The sequence below is a fragment of the Venturia canescens genome, chromosome 2, assembly GCF_019457755.1.
Source record: "Venturia canescens isolate UGA chromosome 2, ASM1945775v1, whole genome shotgun sequence".
Lineage (NCBI taxonomy): Eukaryota > Metazoa > Arthropoda > Insecta > Hymenoptera > Ichneumonidae > Venturia > Venturia canescens.
The window spans coordinates 3,002,860-3,019,418 of NC_057422.1; the positions used below are offsets into that span (position 1 = coordinate 3,002,860).

At 36.2% G+C, this 16,559-nt stretch overlaps 4 protein-coding genes across 8 annotated transcripts; 2 read left to right on the forward strand and 2 right to left on the reverse strand.

The window, feature by feature from the left end:
* The first annotated feature begins 422 nt into the window (after window positions 1-422).
* LOC122406803 (uncharacterized) lies at window positions 423-8,511 on the forward strand. Of its 2 annotated transcripts, none has more exons than XM_043412528.1 (23): window positions 423-630; window positions 1,284-1,333; window positions 1,428-1,522; window positions 1,591-1,707; window positions 1,824-2,005; window positions 2,232-2,361; window positions 2,444-2,565; window positions 2,661-2,793; window positions 2,873-3,061; window positions 3,271-3,398; window positions 3,482-3,554; window positions 3,639-3,757; window positions 3,872-3,996; window positions 4,247-4,420; window positions 4,550-5,220; window positions 5,557-5,786; window positions 5,860-5,952; window positions 6,105-6,252; window positions 6,330-7,288; window positions 7,463-7,584; window positions 7,656-7,763; window positions 7,839-8,023; window positions 8,204-8,511. In XM_043412528.1, the coding sequence occupies exons 3-23, from the start codon at window positions 1,448-1,450 to the stop codon at window positions 8,300-8,302; spliced, it is 4,182 nt and encodes a 1,393-aa protein (XP_043268463.1). In that variant the 5' UTR covers window positions 423-630; window positions 1,284-1,333; window positions 1,428-1,447; the 3' UTR covers window positions 8,303-8,511. The 2 variants fall into 2 exon arrangements, with proteins under 2 accessions (XP_043268463.1, XP_043268461.1); XM_043412526.1 differs by having other exon boundaries at window positions 424-630; window positions 3,268-3,398.
* Window positions 8,512-8,634: 123 nt separating this feature from the next.
* JMJD5 (Jumonji domain containing 5) lies at window positions 8,635-12,908 on the reverse strand. 4 transcript variants are annotated; one of them, XM_043412541.1, is made up of 9 exons: window positions 11,766-12,908; window positions 11,672-11,685; window positions 10,743-10,891; window positions 10,294-10,438; window positions 10,018-10,195; window positions 9,771-9,932; window positions 9,482-9,699; window positions 9,110-9,265; window positions 8,635-8,971 (listed from the first exon to the last, which is right to left on the reverse strand). In XM_043412541.1, the coding sequence occupies exons 3-9, from the start codon at window positions 10,883-10,885 to the stop codon at window positions 8,714-8,716; spliced, it is 1,260 nt and encodes a 419-aa protein (XP_043268476.1). In that variant the 5' UTR covers window positions 10,886-10,891; window positions 11,672-11,685; window positions 11,766-12,908; the 3' UTR covers window positions 8,635-8,713. The 4 variants fall into 4 exon arrangements, with proteins under 4 accessions (XP_043268476.1, XP_043268475.1, XP_043268478.1 ...); XM_043412540.1 differs by lacking the exon at window positions 11,672-11,685; XM_043412543.1 differs by having other exon boundaries at window positions 9,771-9,929; window positions 11,672-12,908.
* On the reverse strand, window positions 11,017-11,678 carry Alg14 (ALG14, UDP-N-acetylglucosaminyltransferase subunit). The gene has a single exon (XM_043412546.1). It carries the CDS (start codon window positions 11,667-11,669, stop codon window positions 11,043-11,045), a length of 627 nt encoding a protein of 208 aa, XP_043268481.1. The 5' UTR covers window positions 11,670-11,678; the 3' UTR covers window positions 11,017-11,042.
* Window positions 12,527-16,358, forward strand: Tango10 (transport and golgi organization 10). The gene is made up of 5 exons (XM_043412539.1): window positions 12,527-12,632; window positions 12,907-13,057; window positions 13,361-13,584; window positions 13,811-13,951; window positions 14,065-16,358. The coding sequence occupies exons 3-5, from the start codon at window positions 13,456-13,458 to the stop codon at window positions 15,328-15,330; spliced, it is 1,536 nt and encodes a 511-aa protein (XP_043268474.1). The 5' UTR covers window positions 12,527-12,632; window positions 12,907-13,057; window positions 13,361-13,455; the 3' UTR covers window positions 15,331-16,358.
* Window positions 16,359-16,559: the final 201 nt, after the last annotated feature.

Genomic DNA, 16,559 nt, shown 5'->3' on the forward strand with positions numbered 1-16,559 from the left:
TTTGTTTTTCCCTGCTTTTTCTTTCGTTCTCTCTGGTTCTCTCCCACCGTCAAGAAAATAAATGAACAAGGCAGCAATATGGTTATTATCGAATTTAATCACATGAATCACATAGAGAACTACGGTCCAACGGAAATTTCGTTTAACGAAACTGACTGAAGATGGCGGCTGCATGCAGTGTTGAAATTTAAATAGAAATTCATTATATTTTGATAATCACTCAATTATATACTAAAATTTATAAAAAATTTTTTCAATCTATACATACGGACTCAGTGCTTCATTTTAATTTTTCAAATGTACATATATTGGGTTAAATTGTCAAAGTTCTACTAAAATAACATTGAAATTTTTGTCGCGCGGGAAACATAAATTTGTGAAAAAAAAATCGCATACTCTCCAACAGTTGGTATAACAACATTACGGCTGATCAGTTATGGCGGGCAAACACGTCTGAACCCGCGATTCTCGCGAAGCACGTACGGCCTACATCCGGCATTGTTACGGCGTATGATACATCGGCAAGCAAACGTCAAACTGTACCTCATTCGTGTTACATTTATTTCGTTCGCCATACAGCACAGAGCATATACTTGATGCTCATCGAAACCCTTTGTCCAACGCGCGCTCGTAAGTTCATAAGCCTGTAAACCTTGTGTTTTTATTTGAACCCTTTTCTCTTGAGGTGCTATCGATATTTGAGGTAATAATAATATTCTCGATGAATCCGCGAGCCGGTATGTAGGATCTAAAAAACTTAGCTGTAGTGACAACAAAAAGTTTCATATTTCAATCGTATGGTAGGAACGTTTTCAAAAATTATCTCAATCCATCGAGAATAAAAGCGTGATTAATATCTTTATTAATTGATTCTTCAAACAATGTACTCTTTATCACTTTGATCTTGAAGGTAGAGCTGATATCGATATAAAAAAATCAATAACTTATTATCAACCATTCGATTATCTTTTTTTTCGTAATGACTCATTGGTGACCATCCGCACGTTGGTTTTTTTTATTTTTTTTACTACTCGCATTCACGTACAAAGAATCCTGCCTTTCAGAAATGCCCTAAACAATTGAAATCATTTTTTTCGGGGTTACGGGTTTATTCGCAAAGTCTACAAATTAAACAATGTGCTTTCAGTTCATTTGACATGTGAAGTAGTTTAAAAATATCTCCTCTCAAACCAACCATTTTCTTTTTATGCTGTACTAATGTTTTTTTAAAATTCTTTTTTAATTTAAAAGATTTTTTAAAATAATTGTGATTTTATATGCAGCTCCTGTTCGAAATTTCAAACACCTACAACGCAAAATTTAAACAAAACATGTGAGTCTTAAAGTTTCTATCTGTCAACAGAAAAACTTTCCTGGTTGTGAAGAATTTGTAATTTTTAAATCTCTCAAAATAAATTTGTGTTCAGCTGATTTAGCGATTGCCAAAATGGCAAGCAGTTCCATGGATATGATTGACCAAAAAATCTTAGATGTCCTGAAACAACAGCCTAAAATTCCAAAGGTTCGTCTCGTTTAGTTTCAATTTGGTTATCCGATTATCAAACTTTTTACCAAATTATTTATTTTCAGGAACTCGAAGACTATTTGGAATCAGCGGCCAAAGCATTTCAGACCAAAGCTTATACAAAAGCCGCAAAATATTTTAACGATTTTTTAGATGCAAATAACAAAGACAACAAATACTTAGTAATTCATACCCACATTATTTCAAATTGATTGTTTTCAATACTGATATTCGTAAATAATCAAATTTTCAAGTTCATTATCTCACTGGGACATTTATTAAAACTTCAAAATTTCAGAGTAACGATGATGAAACCATTGTACTAGTAACATACATGTCATGCCTATGTTTTATCGAATCTGCTGACTCTAAGAATTGGTGGGATGCTGTTAACGCATTAGAAAAATTAGTCAATTATCAAGGTGCTAAATATCCAATGGTGTATTGGGCCCTAGGAAAAGCTTACGTCAAACTTTATCGGTAATTTTTTTCATATTTCATTGACAAAAATGTTCTAACTAATTACTCATTGGTTTCCATTCAAAATAAAATTTGAATCATTTAGCAAAATTCCATTCATACTATTGGAAATTGATTGAGAATTTTATTTTTTTAAGCAAAAAATGGTTTATCAAAAGTAACATCACAGACAATTTAACAATAAACAAGAAAATTGAATATTATAACATGCTGAACGTTTTTACAGTTTTGGAAAAGCTGCTCATGCACTTGCAAAATGTTGTTACTTAATTCGTGAACGTAATGTGAAGTGTCCAGGATATTGTATCCCAGGTAGTAATGAAATCATTCCTGAATCTACAAAGGAGGGTCTTGAGGTTCGTAATTTGAATTAATGATTGCGACTCTCAATTCTTTTCAACATTCATCAGATATGCATTAATAGAGTATTTGGTTTAGTATGCTATTTTAGGTCTCAAGGAGCACATGCTTGTTTATCATAGACCAAACACTGTATGCTGCTTAAATGAGTGTTCGAACTTCAGTGCCAATGAATCTGAGACGAAAGCAATATTTTTTGGGTATGGAGATGTTGTTACAGTTTTCTATAGTCATTTTTGTTTCTCTCAGCTGTGATATTGTCGAAATCACGAACGTTTCATGTAAAATCTTGCAGGAGTCCAACTTTCATTGGGATGGTACAGGTCACTTGTAATAATTCTTGCAATAATTGTATCATGCGTTTTCACGTTGTTTGTTGGAAGGCTAAAAAAGAGTCATTGTGTTCATCCGGTAAACTTTCTGACAAGGTAAAAAAGGATTCAAGGAAAACTTAGAAAATAATTATTCAAACGTTTCTACGACTGCTGCGATTTTTTGGTGTATCAGGAAGTTCTTCACTTGGAATGCTTCACTCCGAATTGCGTAGATGCTAAAGGGGTCCGTTCCATTATCAGAAAAATAGAGATTATCGATGATCAGGGTATTGTTAAAGCGACCATAGAACCCCGAGGCGATGATGCTGTCAAGCATGCTAAGACTGCTTCAACGCCTAAAGGAGCCATAAAAAAGCAACAGGTTCGTGAAGTTCTTGAATCCTCCTTAAATACACTTTTTACATCGTACGATTTGAATATTCAAAACAAAAGTATTGGACAAATTTGCAACAATACTTTGAAATCAAACATTTTCATTACATTGAAAGATCAAAAAACCATTCCGATTTTCTCCGCATTATTCACTCATTTCTGTTTGAATTCATGAAAACATTCTTTTTTCGACAGCAGCAACCCAAACTTAAAAATTCGAGCGAACCACGTGCTCCGGTGGTACGAAATCCCAAGCCACCTGTTGTACAGAAAGAAGTAGTTAAAGTAGAAGTAGCTGAGGAAGGAGACGATTTACAGGACGAACAGTAAGCTTGAGCAATGATAACTGAGTATTTATACAAGATTCGACAAATGAAAATATTCTGGGCATATTAAACTTTTGTTAAAGGACCCTTAAGCTTGCAGTGGAAAAACTGAAAACTCTTAGAGCTAAGAATTTTGGAATAAAGGACGAGAAGATTGTAAGTGAGATTTTCCTGAATGATAAATGATCATTCATCGATTCAAATATTTTTAGGTAAACTTTTTTTTTAATTTTGTTACAGTGGAAACCAAATTTGTCAATGTACGGTAATGATTTCATGTTAAAAACAGCCGAAGCTATGCCGGATCCAGATTTTTCCGATGATCGTCCATATGACGAGGAAAAAGCTTTTGTTTTTTCGTACGTAAAGTACAAACTTTTTTTCTACTCAACCATTATATTTTTTTTTTTTTTTTTTTTTTTTTTCAATGAAACGTATTTTAATGCATCGATCCTATTTTTGTCAATTCCTAGATATTTGTTTGAGTTCATATCAAATAATGGTCCCATGAAATTGAGTCGTCTTGATGAAAAATGGAAAGAAATGCAAATGGAAATACTTGGAAAACCGTGTCAATCCATATCATCGCATCACGCTGGTAAGTACATCTCAATAATCTACCAAAGTCACAATTGTGACTATTAAGCGATTCTTTCTCAACTTTTGGTAGGAAATATCCCAAATTCACTTGTTAAAATCACTTCGGCTAGCGATAATCTCATAGTGTCGCCAAAATATGTTTGATTTTCGATAAAATTCATAAATATACGGCTTGGGGCGATAATCATCTTGGAAAATAATTTTTGTCATAAATACTAACGTCTACACTGTTCGCTTTGTCACATCAGATATAGGGGACTTTTTGACGCAGTCATTGAAACTCGCAATTGTTGGTGATTATATATCTACGGCAGATAAACTTCCAGAAGCTTATTACTTAGCGAGAAATGATGCTTGTGAAATAGTGAAATTTTTTATGGAGCCCGACGCAGATGAAAATTCAACGGGTTCGTCTTTAGATGGTGAGTGCAAAAGTCAATGATGGCGAGTGTGATTATCTCAGAATTCGAATCGATCGCAACTGAATTTTGTTTTCTACGAATTATTCGTGGTTGCTGGTGAATCGTTCATAAATTGTTATTTATTTCCAGACGAGGCAGCTTTCAATGACTTCATTCACCAAGATTATGACTACTCAATGTCAAATTCAACGATCACTAATGGTGCTCAAAGCCTTAACGGCGAACCTCTGTTCGTTCCTCATGCGTCAATTAATAATAAAAAGAAATGTGACAACGAGTATACAAATGGGTTTGCTTCGACGAAAGATATTATGGAACCAGAAGAAATCCGAGAAATTAACAAAACTGATATGTGCCCGTCCAATGTTGCAAAATCAGGGTCATCTTCAAATGTTGAATGCTCAGGAGATAACGTGCTCGTTGATAAATCAGCGACAATAAAAAACTTCACACCGCCCATTCAGGCGGAAAAAAATTCTACAAAACTTCCGTATTCGCTCGAATTACCACAAAAAAATACTGGCATCGAATCAGTGGAGAATGGCGATGGAGAAATCGAGAAAGAATCGTTTATTGATCAAGCCTACAGACATGAAGGAGGGGATTCACCGAAAGTCACGGTCAAAGGAGCTTACAGCGTTTCTGACATTGAGAATCACGTTAAATCATCTCCACTAGAATTGAAAATTCTACACCGCATATCAGCACGCGATACATCAGCAAACGAAACTAAATTGACGAAAGTATATCAGAATCAGAATGCTCTGATCAACGCTGTTTGTAAAACATCGGTTAATTCGGTAAGAAAAATATCGATTCGTTTGCACTCTTTCAAGTATTTAATCCGATTCGTGATAGGTCGTTCGGCAAAATTTATTCATTAAATTACCGTTTCAATCACAGCTGTTGCCATAAAAACGATAAGCTGAAGGGGTGAGAAAAATAATTGAATTATAAGTAGAATTTGTTCAATCTTTTCATTTGAATCGGTCGACTGCAATCACTTAAAGCCCAGTTTGTCACCACTAGTTGCAACAGTAGTCTCTATGGAATATGTCGGGTTCAACCTCAGATTTATCCATGAAATATTATTGCTTGTCATTGATTTTGTTTCTAACAAACTTTTGATTTATTAGATTGATTCTGAAAATTCCAAACAAGTACCGATTGTGGAGAATAAAACGGCGACTTTGCCGAATGTGGAAGCTGTGGAAAAGTCTGCGATACCTCCACCCAAAACCAATAATGTTTTAAAGTCGATGACCAGTCATGTGGATAATTTAAAATTGATTTTGGAGGTGCAACTATTGAAGGATGAGTTGGCCGAAATAAGGGAGGAGAAGGAGAAGTTACAGACGGACCTCAAGTGAGAATTTCTTTCGATAATTGTCCTTCTGTTCATCGAATACTTTACCGTAAGCGTAACTTTATTTCAACAGAGTCGTGACCGATAACTCTACGATAATTATAGGACGATTGGCAATGGACCTGTTGACTAAACAATACAATTTTAATCGAAGCGCTCTAACTGAGTAAGTTTCAAAATAAAAAATTTTTTTTTCTGCATGCCTCAAACACGCGCTGAAGATCGAAACAATTTTCCATATTTTGCGAGTCTAAGATTTGAGTCGAAAAATAAGTGGTGGGCTTCGATAACGGAAAATAATGTGAAATTTTCATTCAGGGTCTTGAACGAGTTATATTTCGAGTACAAACTGATTTCGAATATTCAGAATATTCTGCATTCCTCCATTGGCACAAAATTGCCACTAAACGAATCTGAAATCACGAGCAACATCACGGAAGTTGAAAAAAGAATTAACAATTATCAGGTGAATGAGATTTTTCACGAGTTCAATGAAATTCGCAAGGACCTGACCATTAGTAACAAAAATTTTTGTATTTTCAGGAAAAATTTATAAAAGTACGAGACGAGTTGTCGGCGAGTTTGGTTGAAGGAAATTTCCAATCAATAAATTTGCCACCGGAGCAAATTCCCGACATTCCGAAGCAAAACTTGGATCACGTTCTCCAATCGGCGTTCGGCCTGTACAGAATGCATTTTCTGAAGGAGTTTCAAAATTTGCAGATGCCTAAAGGACCAACTTCCTTCATGCCTCCTCAATTCGGCCCGATTCCACCTTACTGGCCTCCTCTTAATGTACACAGCAATATTTACAACCAAAGACCCCTCGTGAATGATCAGAATCCCCGAAATTCTCAACCCTTCGACCAGGTCCAACAACAGTTTGCTCAGCCAAACTTTGGCTCTTCTATGCTTCCGCCGCCGTACTTCGGCGCGCGACAATATGTAGCACGCCCATCGCTACCGCCGTTAAATTCATATTTAAGTTATCCTCCACCGTTACTGAATCCTCAACGACCCGCAGCGCCGAATCATTTAAATAATCCTGCTGCGACTGAACTCCCTTTCAATCCGACGAGGCAGACAACCGACCAAGTAAACGATCAATCGCAGGCAAATTCAAAATTCGGACCACAGCCGCCCTGTGATTCTAACTCCAAGCAAAGCACAACGTCATTCTTAGGAGAGCCTCTTCAGTTTTTAAAAGACAAATCAAATTATCGTGGATCTCAAGAAAAAATCGCTGTTCCTGATTGCTCGCTGGAACTGTCTAACTCCACTGGGAATCTCGCGCAACCGCACACCAAAATAAATGACCCTTCATCGGGAGCTGGTCCTTCCACGGATTCTGAGCCCGTGCAGAATCATGCTGAGATTGTAAAAGGAGCTGGCGATAACGTTTCGATAATTTCACAGCCAAAAACTCCGGTTCGCACAACACGTGCTCATAGCATGGATAAATTGATGCGGCGTCTCAGATCTCACTACACCGGAGTATTGGAGTATGAGCTCATTTTTTTTCTTTTTTGAACTTTCGTTTCTTTTTTTTGTGTCAATTTTCTATCTGTGGGTTTCCAAATATGCGTATTGATCTGAGCTATAAATTTTCAATTTATAGGGACAAAAGAGGATTAAAAAATCGCATTTTTTTCTCATTTAAAATTTTCATTTTGCAGATTGGATTTGCTGAAGAGTATCGAGTGCGTCCGCAAGCAGCACAATAATTCATTATCGAAATTACCGATCTGCCGAATAATACAAGAAGCTGACAATTTCATCGGGATAATTCAACAAAGACGTGAGTTTTTGTTCTCCCCAACACAGCTCAATCGTGAGTCATCAGTTTTTGTCATAATTATTCATTTTTAGAATTGTGCGGTTACGTGAAATACCAGCCGAATCAATATTCCGCAGTGCGTTCGCCGATCACGCCGAATCGGGGGGACACCGAACGCATGAAGGCCTCTACATCAAGCGGTGCGTTGGTACAGAACCAGAAAAATTCATGTGCTTGTCACAAACTTTTTCTTATTCGATGTTTCTAACTTTTAGGAACTCCATTGAAAAAAGAGTCAACGGTATCTTCGGGATCTAAAAAAAAATGGGAACCGGTGCATATTCCGAATGAATCATGGAAAAAAGACCCCGCTGCCAACTCAGAGTGCGCGATATGCTTTGAAACGATGTCGAACGGCAATATTATGACTTTGGAGTGTCAACACTCCTTTCATAAACAGGTAAGATAAGTTGAAACAAATCTCGACGATCGATTTCTTTCAATTGTTTATTTCATCAATATTCGTCGTTAACCATTAACCAAATCCGACTTCATCATAGGAGCTTCGTTATTAAAATTTACTAAAAATAGATTACGTTTGAACTATTTCACGATATATTTTTCTTATTTCCTTTTTCAGTGCATGCGCGATTGGCACAAGCACCAAATAGTGATTGGTTCATGTCCACTGTGCCGTCGTCATACACCGATTGACAACGAATTTCCTCCGTTGGGTTAGCGAGACTGAGTTTCTTCGCAAAAATAAGCGCGCGACTATGCTGTAAAGTCGCTATATTTTTTATATTACTTTTTTTCAAATTCCATACTTTCTCCCCATTTTTATTTATAAGACGCTTCCGACTGTATCGAAAGAAGAACGATGCAGAAAAGAGAAACTTACAAATGTATCTTGTAAGAAAAGATTAACGAAAAAGTTATTCCATGAGATTCACCGTTTATGAATGGTATTTTATCGATGGTTCATCGTTCACCATTATCAGTGTCAATATCTTACTCAGTGTTGAGCCATAAGAAGATTTACATTATTAATAAGTTTACGAATGACACAAGTTTGCATGTCAAACTACTTTATTTTCAATTTTTTAAAAATTATTCAATCAGTTTCATTTTATTTATCTTTTGTCTACCTTCAACACCACCAAAAGCTTATTGAAAAGCTAGGTGTCAAAGATTCCACGTGATGCCACCATCCTGGTGGTATGAACGCCATGTCGCCAGGTTTTAAATAACTCATAAAACCTTTTGCTTCCTTGAATTTCGGCCATCTATCGAAATCTGGATTCAATGGGTCCACTTGCGCTGTGTTAGATAATAATCTTGATTCGTAAGAATACAAGTTCGTTGACTCTTCCGGATGATAAACTATCAATCGTTTATATCCAATTACCTAAATATCAATATTTAGTATTCTTGTATTACATATACTCTAATTTTTCTCTATGATATGATTGATTAATAAACAGAGTTTAATGATTGTAATGCAGTAGCTCGTTCATGAAATCTCATGAGAGGCTCCTTTTCTCACCTGACAAAGAAGATTGTTTTTCGGATCAAAATGTAATGGAGAAACTGTGCCGCGGGGACCAAACCAAGCATTTATGTCCGGTGGATCAGGATCTTCATCAGTGTCAGAGAAATTGCAGTAATCTGGTATCGAAAAATCCTCTTTCATTTCTGGAATCTGTAATACAATCCTCATCGAAATGCATGGTGGCGAAGAAGTAAAAATTCAAAGCACCGTGTTGATCAAATATTTTCCAAGAAAGTCGATTTTATTGTAACGAAATTTAAATTTGGTTTTATCAATCAAAATCAAAGTTATTGCTACTTCAAGAATTATTTGATATTCAGTTTACTGTCATTGAAAAGTAAAAATGATGAGAAGCTTTGGAAGAACCTGTTCGAACAATTGATGCTGTGCCAAATAACCGATTTTATCGTTTTTCTTTGAAACGTGGGTCTGCAGAAATTCGGCAAAACTGACGAGACTCTGGGACCAATCCTCTTCGGTATATCGTGAACCAATCTCTATCGGGACTGTTCGGTTTCCGGCGATTTTAATCAAGTAATCCAAATTTTTCCAGGATTTCAGTGCCTTCCAGTGGCCCAAGCAATCTGAGAGACGTTAAAATTCCTGCATAAAACCATGCCACAGGAATCGATTGATTTTATAAAAGAATACTCACTTTCGAGCAAAGCTGGAGATTTAGGTTTAAATATGTCTCTGTAAAAAGTTTCCATCGAAGGTTTCTCGAAACGTTTGATCCACTCGAATCGATCCAAAAGTTCCATTGTGATTTCGTTATCGTTTATCAGGATTTCGTTGGCTTCGGATTTAGTGGAATCTTCTGAATAATTTCATAGAAATTTGTAAATATTCATAAAGTGAAATGGATGAATAGTTTAGTGAGACTTTTCTCTTAGGAGACTCACGAGCAATAAAATTATTCAATCGCGATGCAATTGTGGTCATGAGATGAGGTGCGCTCGGGAGAGGAGCCCCCAATAAAATTGCTTTGTCAATTTGCTCGATAATCTCAATCAGCTTTTTCTTTTTAACTTCATTTCTGCTTTCTCCATCAGCTGAACATTCAATTTCCAAAAAGATACACTGTGTGAATAGTTGAAAAAATTGATAAAAAGTTAAAATAAATTTTCCACTCACAAAAATAAGTAATGTTCAACATTTAGACGACAAGTTTTTCTTACCTTTATGACACTAGCTAATGTATAGGAATATCTGTAATTAATTGAAACATCTTTCCAGTATCCAGTATTTAAAGTTTCCCATGTTTGATCCAAGCAGGCTTCGAGTCGTAACAACGAATCGTCAATTAGATTCTGTTCCATGGTTCTTTAATTCAGAGACAGATTTGAGTGGTTGAATATTTTTGAAGGTTCGGTGTTTCGTTATTTGTTTGAGGATGCGTCAAAAGAATTCAGAAACTTTGAAGACGTTCAATTGTACCAGTACCATGTAATAATTCGAATAATGAAGAATCGTTTTTCAATATTTTCAATTCACTTTTAACATAAATTCTGAAACTCAATGCTCGATCATTTTCGACTTTTTATTTAATTCTACAGAAGAATGATTAAAAATTGTCTGCTGTTTCTCTTACAAATGGTTGATTAAATACTATAGTCCAGAAACATACTCATTTGATTCCAAAGCAGAACGCAACTTGTGACATTGAGATGTCAATTGGGTTTTCATTTCAATGGGAATATGGTCTTCCAAATTTTTGAAGATTGTTTTCCAAGGGAACTGTTCTGCCACTATGGGAGCGAGACTGCACATTGCTTTCTGTAATTGAAAAAAATAATTGTTTCCTGATAGACCCTGCTAGCATAAAGTGCTTGCTGAACAGAGTGACAAATGAGTTTACCAGGGAAATTAGGTGAGAGAGGTATTGAACTAAAAACGCACAATTGAATTTTTGAAAAGAAACAAACAACTATTTAATTAGATGTATATGATTTTTTGTGGATTTACATAATTGTGGCCACTGTACAATCACATGATTGGCAATGTAACATAGAATCTTGCCGCTCAAAGAATAAGTTTTTACTCTGCAAAAACTTTCAACAAATATAATTGTTGTGCTACAAAGAAACATGAGTTTCATCAAAAACGCAGCGACACAAATAGGCACGCAGGTACCAGGCCCATTACATAAAATCAAATCAGGTTTCACCCGCCACACAACTTGCACAGAATCTTTGAAAGAAATTATGGTGGTCCAAACAGATGTGACATACGATTGACCAACTTCTCTACTTCGAGAAATTTTAATTGTCTCAAAATCCTTGGTGTTCGTTTCTAGTTCGTTAATTTTACTTGAGCTAATATTGTCAGAACTGGCATAAACATATATCCTCGGGCGATATCGTTCGAAATTCAAATTTTTAACAATCTCCAAAATTTCAGTTGTGTGACCTCCGGACCCCAAGATCACCAAGGTTTTCACATATTTTGAGTTTCCCTTCTTTTTCTCTCCATTTTTATTTTGCACGACATACAATATTCTTCCTAACAATAAAACGACACTCAAGACGATCGCGTAAATAATAGTCCAAAACATACTTGTATTTTTTAACCTGTAAAAATCATATTTTAATGTTATATGCGTTGAGATTCGGAATGGATAAAATTCGGTTATTTACTAAAATACACATACTAAACTGCGATTATTTATGTACGGAATCCTGGATTTATACCAATGTATGATATATACACATTGGGAGTATCAACAAGCGAACAATTGTTGGAATGTGGTTTCATTCATCCCTGTATACTTTATTTCACTGATTTTGATTGGTTATCCAGCACGTGGCGTAACAACGAACGTATAGAGAAAAACAGACTCGAGGCTCGCCGAATGCAACTGAGCATTGGTTTATTTCATTTTGCAAGATCGGGGCTACAAGAATTCATGGGTAAATCCATAAGCATATATTATTATCCATATATTAATAAACAACTTTTTGCAATCATGGCGAATTCATGAAAATCTGGTTTTTCAAATGCAGGTGGTGTGACAGATTTTTAAAAGAATGAATTCATAGTTTTTCATCAGGGATTTTTGTAGGAAGTTTTTTAATTATCCAAAACTTTTATCGGAGGTTTCTAAATTGGTTTTAATATTTACAATTTTATAATATAGTATTCTATGGTACCCGGAACGACTATTTGCAAGAGGTTAAATGAACATTTATTGCATCTTGTTTTTTTATCTACGCTATTTTTTTTGTTTTTAATCAGTCTACTTGATATACGTCAAGTTAATCAATTCACCGGGATTTTTGAATTTGATTTTTCTAATAACACAAGTGTCGATTTTGATCCGACAATCGCTGATGAAAAGCTGACAAACGATCGCACTTTCCAAATAAAAAACCGCTGGTAATGTGCTAGTAATCCAAAATTCGTCGGCCAAGTTCACGGAGGTGGCGGGACGTGTTTTATCAGGCACATTTTTTACTTGACCAATCCGTACCAAAGGAATCTCAACCACCAACCAATCAACTCTATCAGTCAGTTTCTGGTCAGTTCTCATCTCTCCCAAAACTTTTGCGAGTGTATTGAGATAGACAACGCACTTTTAATTTATGGCATACTACACTTTTCTGTATTTTTGTTTGCACTAGTTTGCACTACTTTACTGCCTTCAGCACGAAAATTTTCTTCATTTCGTGACAATAAGCCTATTGGCTGACAAATTTTGTTTTCTACTAGTGCATGATCAGTAGAATCAATATAAAAATAACAAATCAATTGGCTACAAAAAAATCGAGCCTATGTTTATGCTACTACTCTAGGGCTGTCGCATCTCCAAAGTGCAATCGATGATGGAGAATTCATTCGTTTTCCATCGCTCCAAGACACATAATGATTAATGTTTAACCGACGATTCGTGGACCACTATTTATCCTGATATAGTTGATAATCCCAGGAATCTTAAAATTCCACGTAAGTCTGTCTCTTTCATCTTGCTTATCGTGCCAGTAAATTTTGAGCTGTCAATTAAAACTTTGGCAGGAGATGTACATCTTCGTTTACTAATATTTTCATTTCTTGTTTCCATCAATGATAATTCATGGAAAACCTGAGACAAGCAAATGTTTTCCATTATTAGCAAGCAAAAATTTTATACATAAAATTCCTGGGAAACAATCGCAAACAAATTTCCGTCACAACTATTGACATTCAGTGTTCAATCTTAAATACAAACCATACTAAAATAATGAGATGTTTTAATCACCCATATTTCAGAATGACTTTAAAATGTTTCCAAAAGAATGATCGCTGGTCCTAGATGGATGGGAGGTGGCAGGAAAAAAACTATCCTGTAGAGGAGTCATGTGCAGATGTTACGTAGTGTCGTCGGTTGGATGATAGGCTTAGCATTAGCAGACATGGATGAGAACAAAGCATCAACCGAGAGTGAGAGCAGTCTGAGCTCCGGAGAGGAGAACTCAATTCCGGAAGCTATGGAGGTTAGAACATTGCACATATTTTCTGCACAATACAAATTCATTTCTTCTTGCTGTTTTTTTCTAGTTCTCTGAATATCCTTAACATTTTCAGGACTCAGACGTAATTCAATATTGGTCATTTTCTGTTAATGAAAACAAACATTTTCCATGAAGCGACAAAATTATTTGTCTTTAAATTTAATTGGATAAATAAAATAAAGTATAATCAGTGATTCTCAACCTGTAGGTGGACAATTCGCACAAGATTTTACTTAAAATTGCAACTTTATATGCGGAAAGATTGATGAACGATATTTGCCTGGTTGTGAATGGAATTGAATATCCGGCACATCGTCTGATCCTCTGTGCCTCGAGCGATGTTTTCCAGGTATTGGGTTTGAAGAAAAAAATTGTGGAAAAAAATCCAAGACAAAGAAGGAGGAAGGAGAAAATTTAGAAAGAGATATGAAAATAAATAATACATAAGTTTTTATATTTCAGGTAATGCTGATGTCACCTCAATGGACGGAATCGCAAGAGAGTAGAGTAACACTGCAGGAGACTCCACAGTGCGCGCCAATATTTAGTGAATTTTTGCGTTATTTCTACACGGGTAGAATACGAATGAGTTACGAGGTAGTATTGCCGATACTATCGTTAGCAGATAAATACAACGTCAGAGATTTAATATCGTTGTGCCTTGAATACATGAGAAATCACATAGCAGTAGCAGCGATTCACGGTACGTTGGTATCGTGGCTCCAGTACACGTCGAACTGCGGTCATCACGGAATAACGCAGTCGTGCCAAAATTTCATCAAATGGAACATAGAGTTGGTAGCAAAAACCGCCGACTTTGGTAACTTCGAATTGGACGTATTGGTTGCTCTTTTGCATCAGAGTAGTCTGGTAATAAAAGATGAAATGACGCTTTACAAGTGTTTGCAATCTTGGTTAGATCATCAAGCGAATCGTTTGGTGAATCAGTTGCCACCGGCTGAATTTGAGAACACTATGAAGCAGCTGGTCGTCGCGGTGATGTCACCTGTAAGATTTCCAATGATGTCGCCTCGGCAATTGGCAGATTTGTTGTTGTCCCCGTTGACGAAAAAGTACAAAGAATTCTTTGTTGAAAGAATGGCGATTGGAATGTCTTTTCATTCGGGACAGCAGGAGAGAGTGAGCGAAGTTGTTAGAAACGAGGAAGACGGAGCTCTGCTCTTCGAGCCAAGACTTTACACGGTTGATACGTGCAGCTCATTATTGACCATTGAAAATTTCAACAGTTTACCCTCGTACCACACGAGAACCTTAGTTTTTTCGAGCCATTCTTTTCTCGCGGAATACGCTGGCGATCGAGCTTGCGAATGGGTCGTCGATATTTATCCGAAGGGCGTTTGGATAAAAAAATTTTACCTCATAATATGGCAAGGAACTGTCGAAATGCCGGAACACGTCAAACGATCGGTTCGACTCTCGCTGACCTGCAAAGAACCACCGCTCGATAGCGACCACGACATGAGAGTCAAAATCGGCGTTCTCATTTACGGACTTCAGGACGGGGTCGAGCATATCACACGAGTCACAGAAATCATACATCGATTTAGTAAAAAGGACAAAGTACTCAATTTGGACGATCTTCTTCCGTTTGACGAACTCAACCCGCAGCAAGGCTCCATCAACCCCAATCCAGCTGTATCGCCTTTCCTCGTCGGACCGAACAAAGATATGCTCAAATTACATATCGTCATATCTCCGGCTAATTGATTCGAAGCTTCGCATCATCGTTACGTGTTCCCTTTGAATTTAGATTCGGATAATCGAGCGATTCTGTTCGATACGCTAGTCGGTAATGCTTCGTTTTTACGTTCACTCCAACTTCCAGTTGTCTTCAAATTAGTTTTCTTTTATCGACTGGAATATTTTGGGCTCGAGTTTCAGAGGATACTGGTGCTGGCGAAACAGTCGTTACCAACGAATGTTTGGCCTGAGAAGCTCTGTCACTCGGATGTACAAAATTTTCTTCGTGAAATTTACAATCCTTCGTAACCCACATTTTGTCGAATATTAATAGCCGACAAAAAATTAACGTAATTTGCTAACGTTCAAACGGTAGCAAAAGTCATTTATTCTCGAACCCACCAATTTTTTACACGAGTGTACGCCCGTACGTCTTTGTCGACGAACGTCGTGTGATAAACTTTTTTGAGGTTATGATCAAATTCGGTGTGTAATAAGAGAGTATTTTATAAACGAAAAACATTAAAAGAGTTGGCTAAAATTCAACGCGCGTCAATATGTAAAATATTTCATGGAAAGAAACGAAACGCGATGTTTCTGTTTATGGTGTACTTGTGATAAGTAATTGAAGCAAAAAACTCGTATTGCTTCGTTCGTGTATGAGTGTGTCGATGTCTCAAAATTCATTGCAAGAATTTGTGCATTTTCAGTGAAGAGAATGAAGAATACATAAGGGTATATTTTGTTCGTGTTACACGTAGTATTATGATTGAAATTTAAAAAAAAAAAAAAAATGGAGAAAATACCTAACGAAATCATGTTCTTATGGTTATCTTGAAAAGATAAAATGTTGAATTATATTATCGATCGGATCGAATTACGTAGTCAAATCATTAAGTCCGCGATTATATGGCGGCAATTTATGCCGCTTAACATTATTTGTTTGTCGCATACATTACGAGGCATTCATTATTTTTTTAAAGTGTTGACAATTGACTGTTTATAAACGAAGAGATAAATTTATTTGCCAATAAAATATGTCGTCCGGAATTTCATATGGTGTGTTCCAAAGAATCATTATGAAGAATCATGCAAAACGATGTTAAACCATAAATTATTTGACATCGCATTTCATTACAGGAAATTTCGTTTCATGCCAAAAAACATTATTCTCCAGGACATCCTGAACTTCGACATAAGATAATAAAATTGTCCACTCAGCAATGACCAAATCATCAAACGATTTTTTTTTTCAA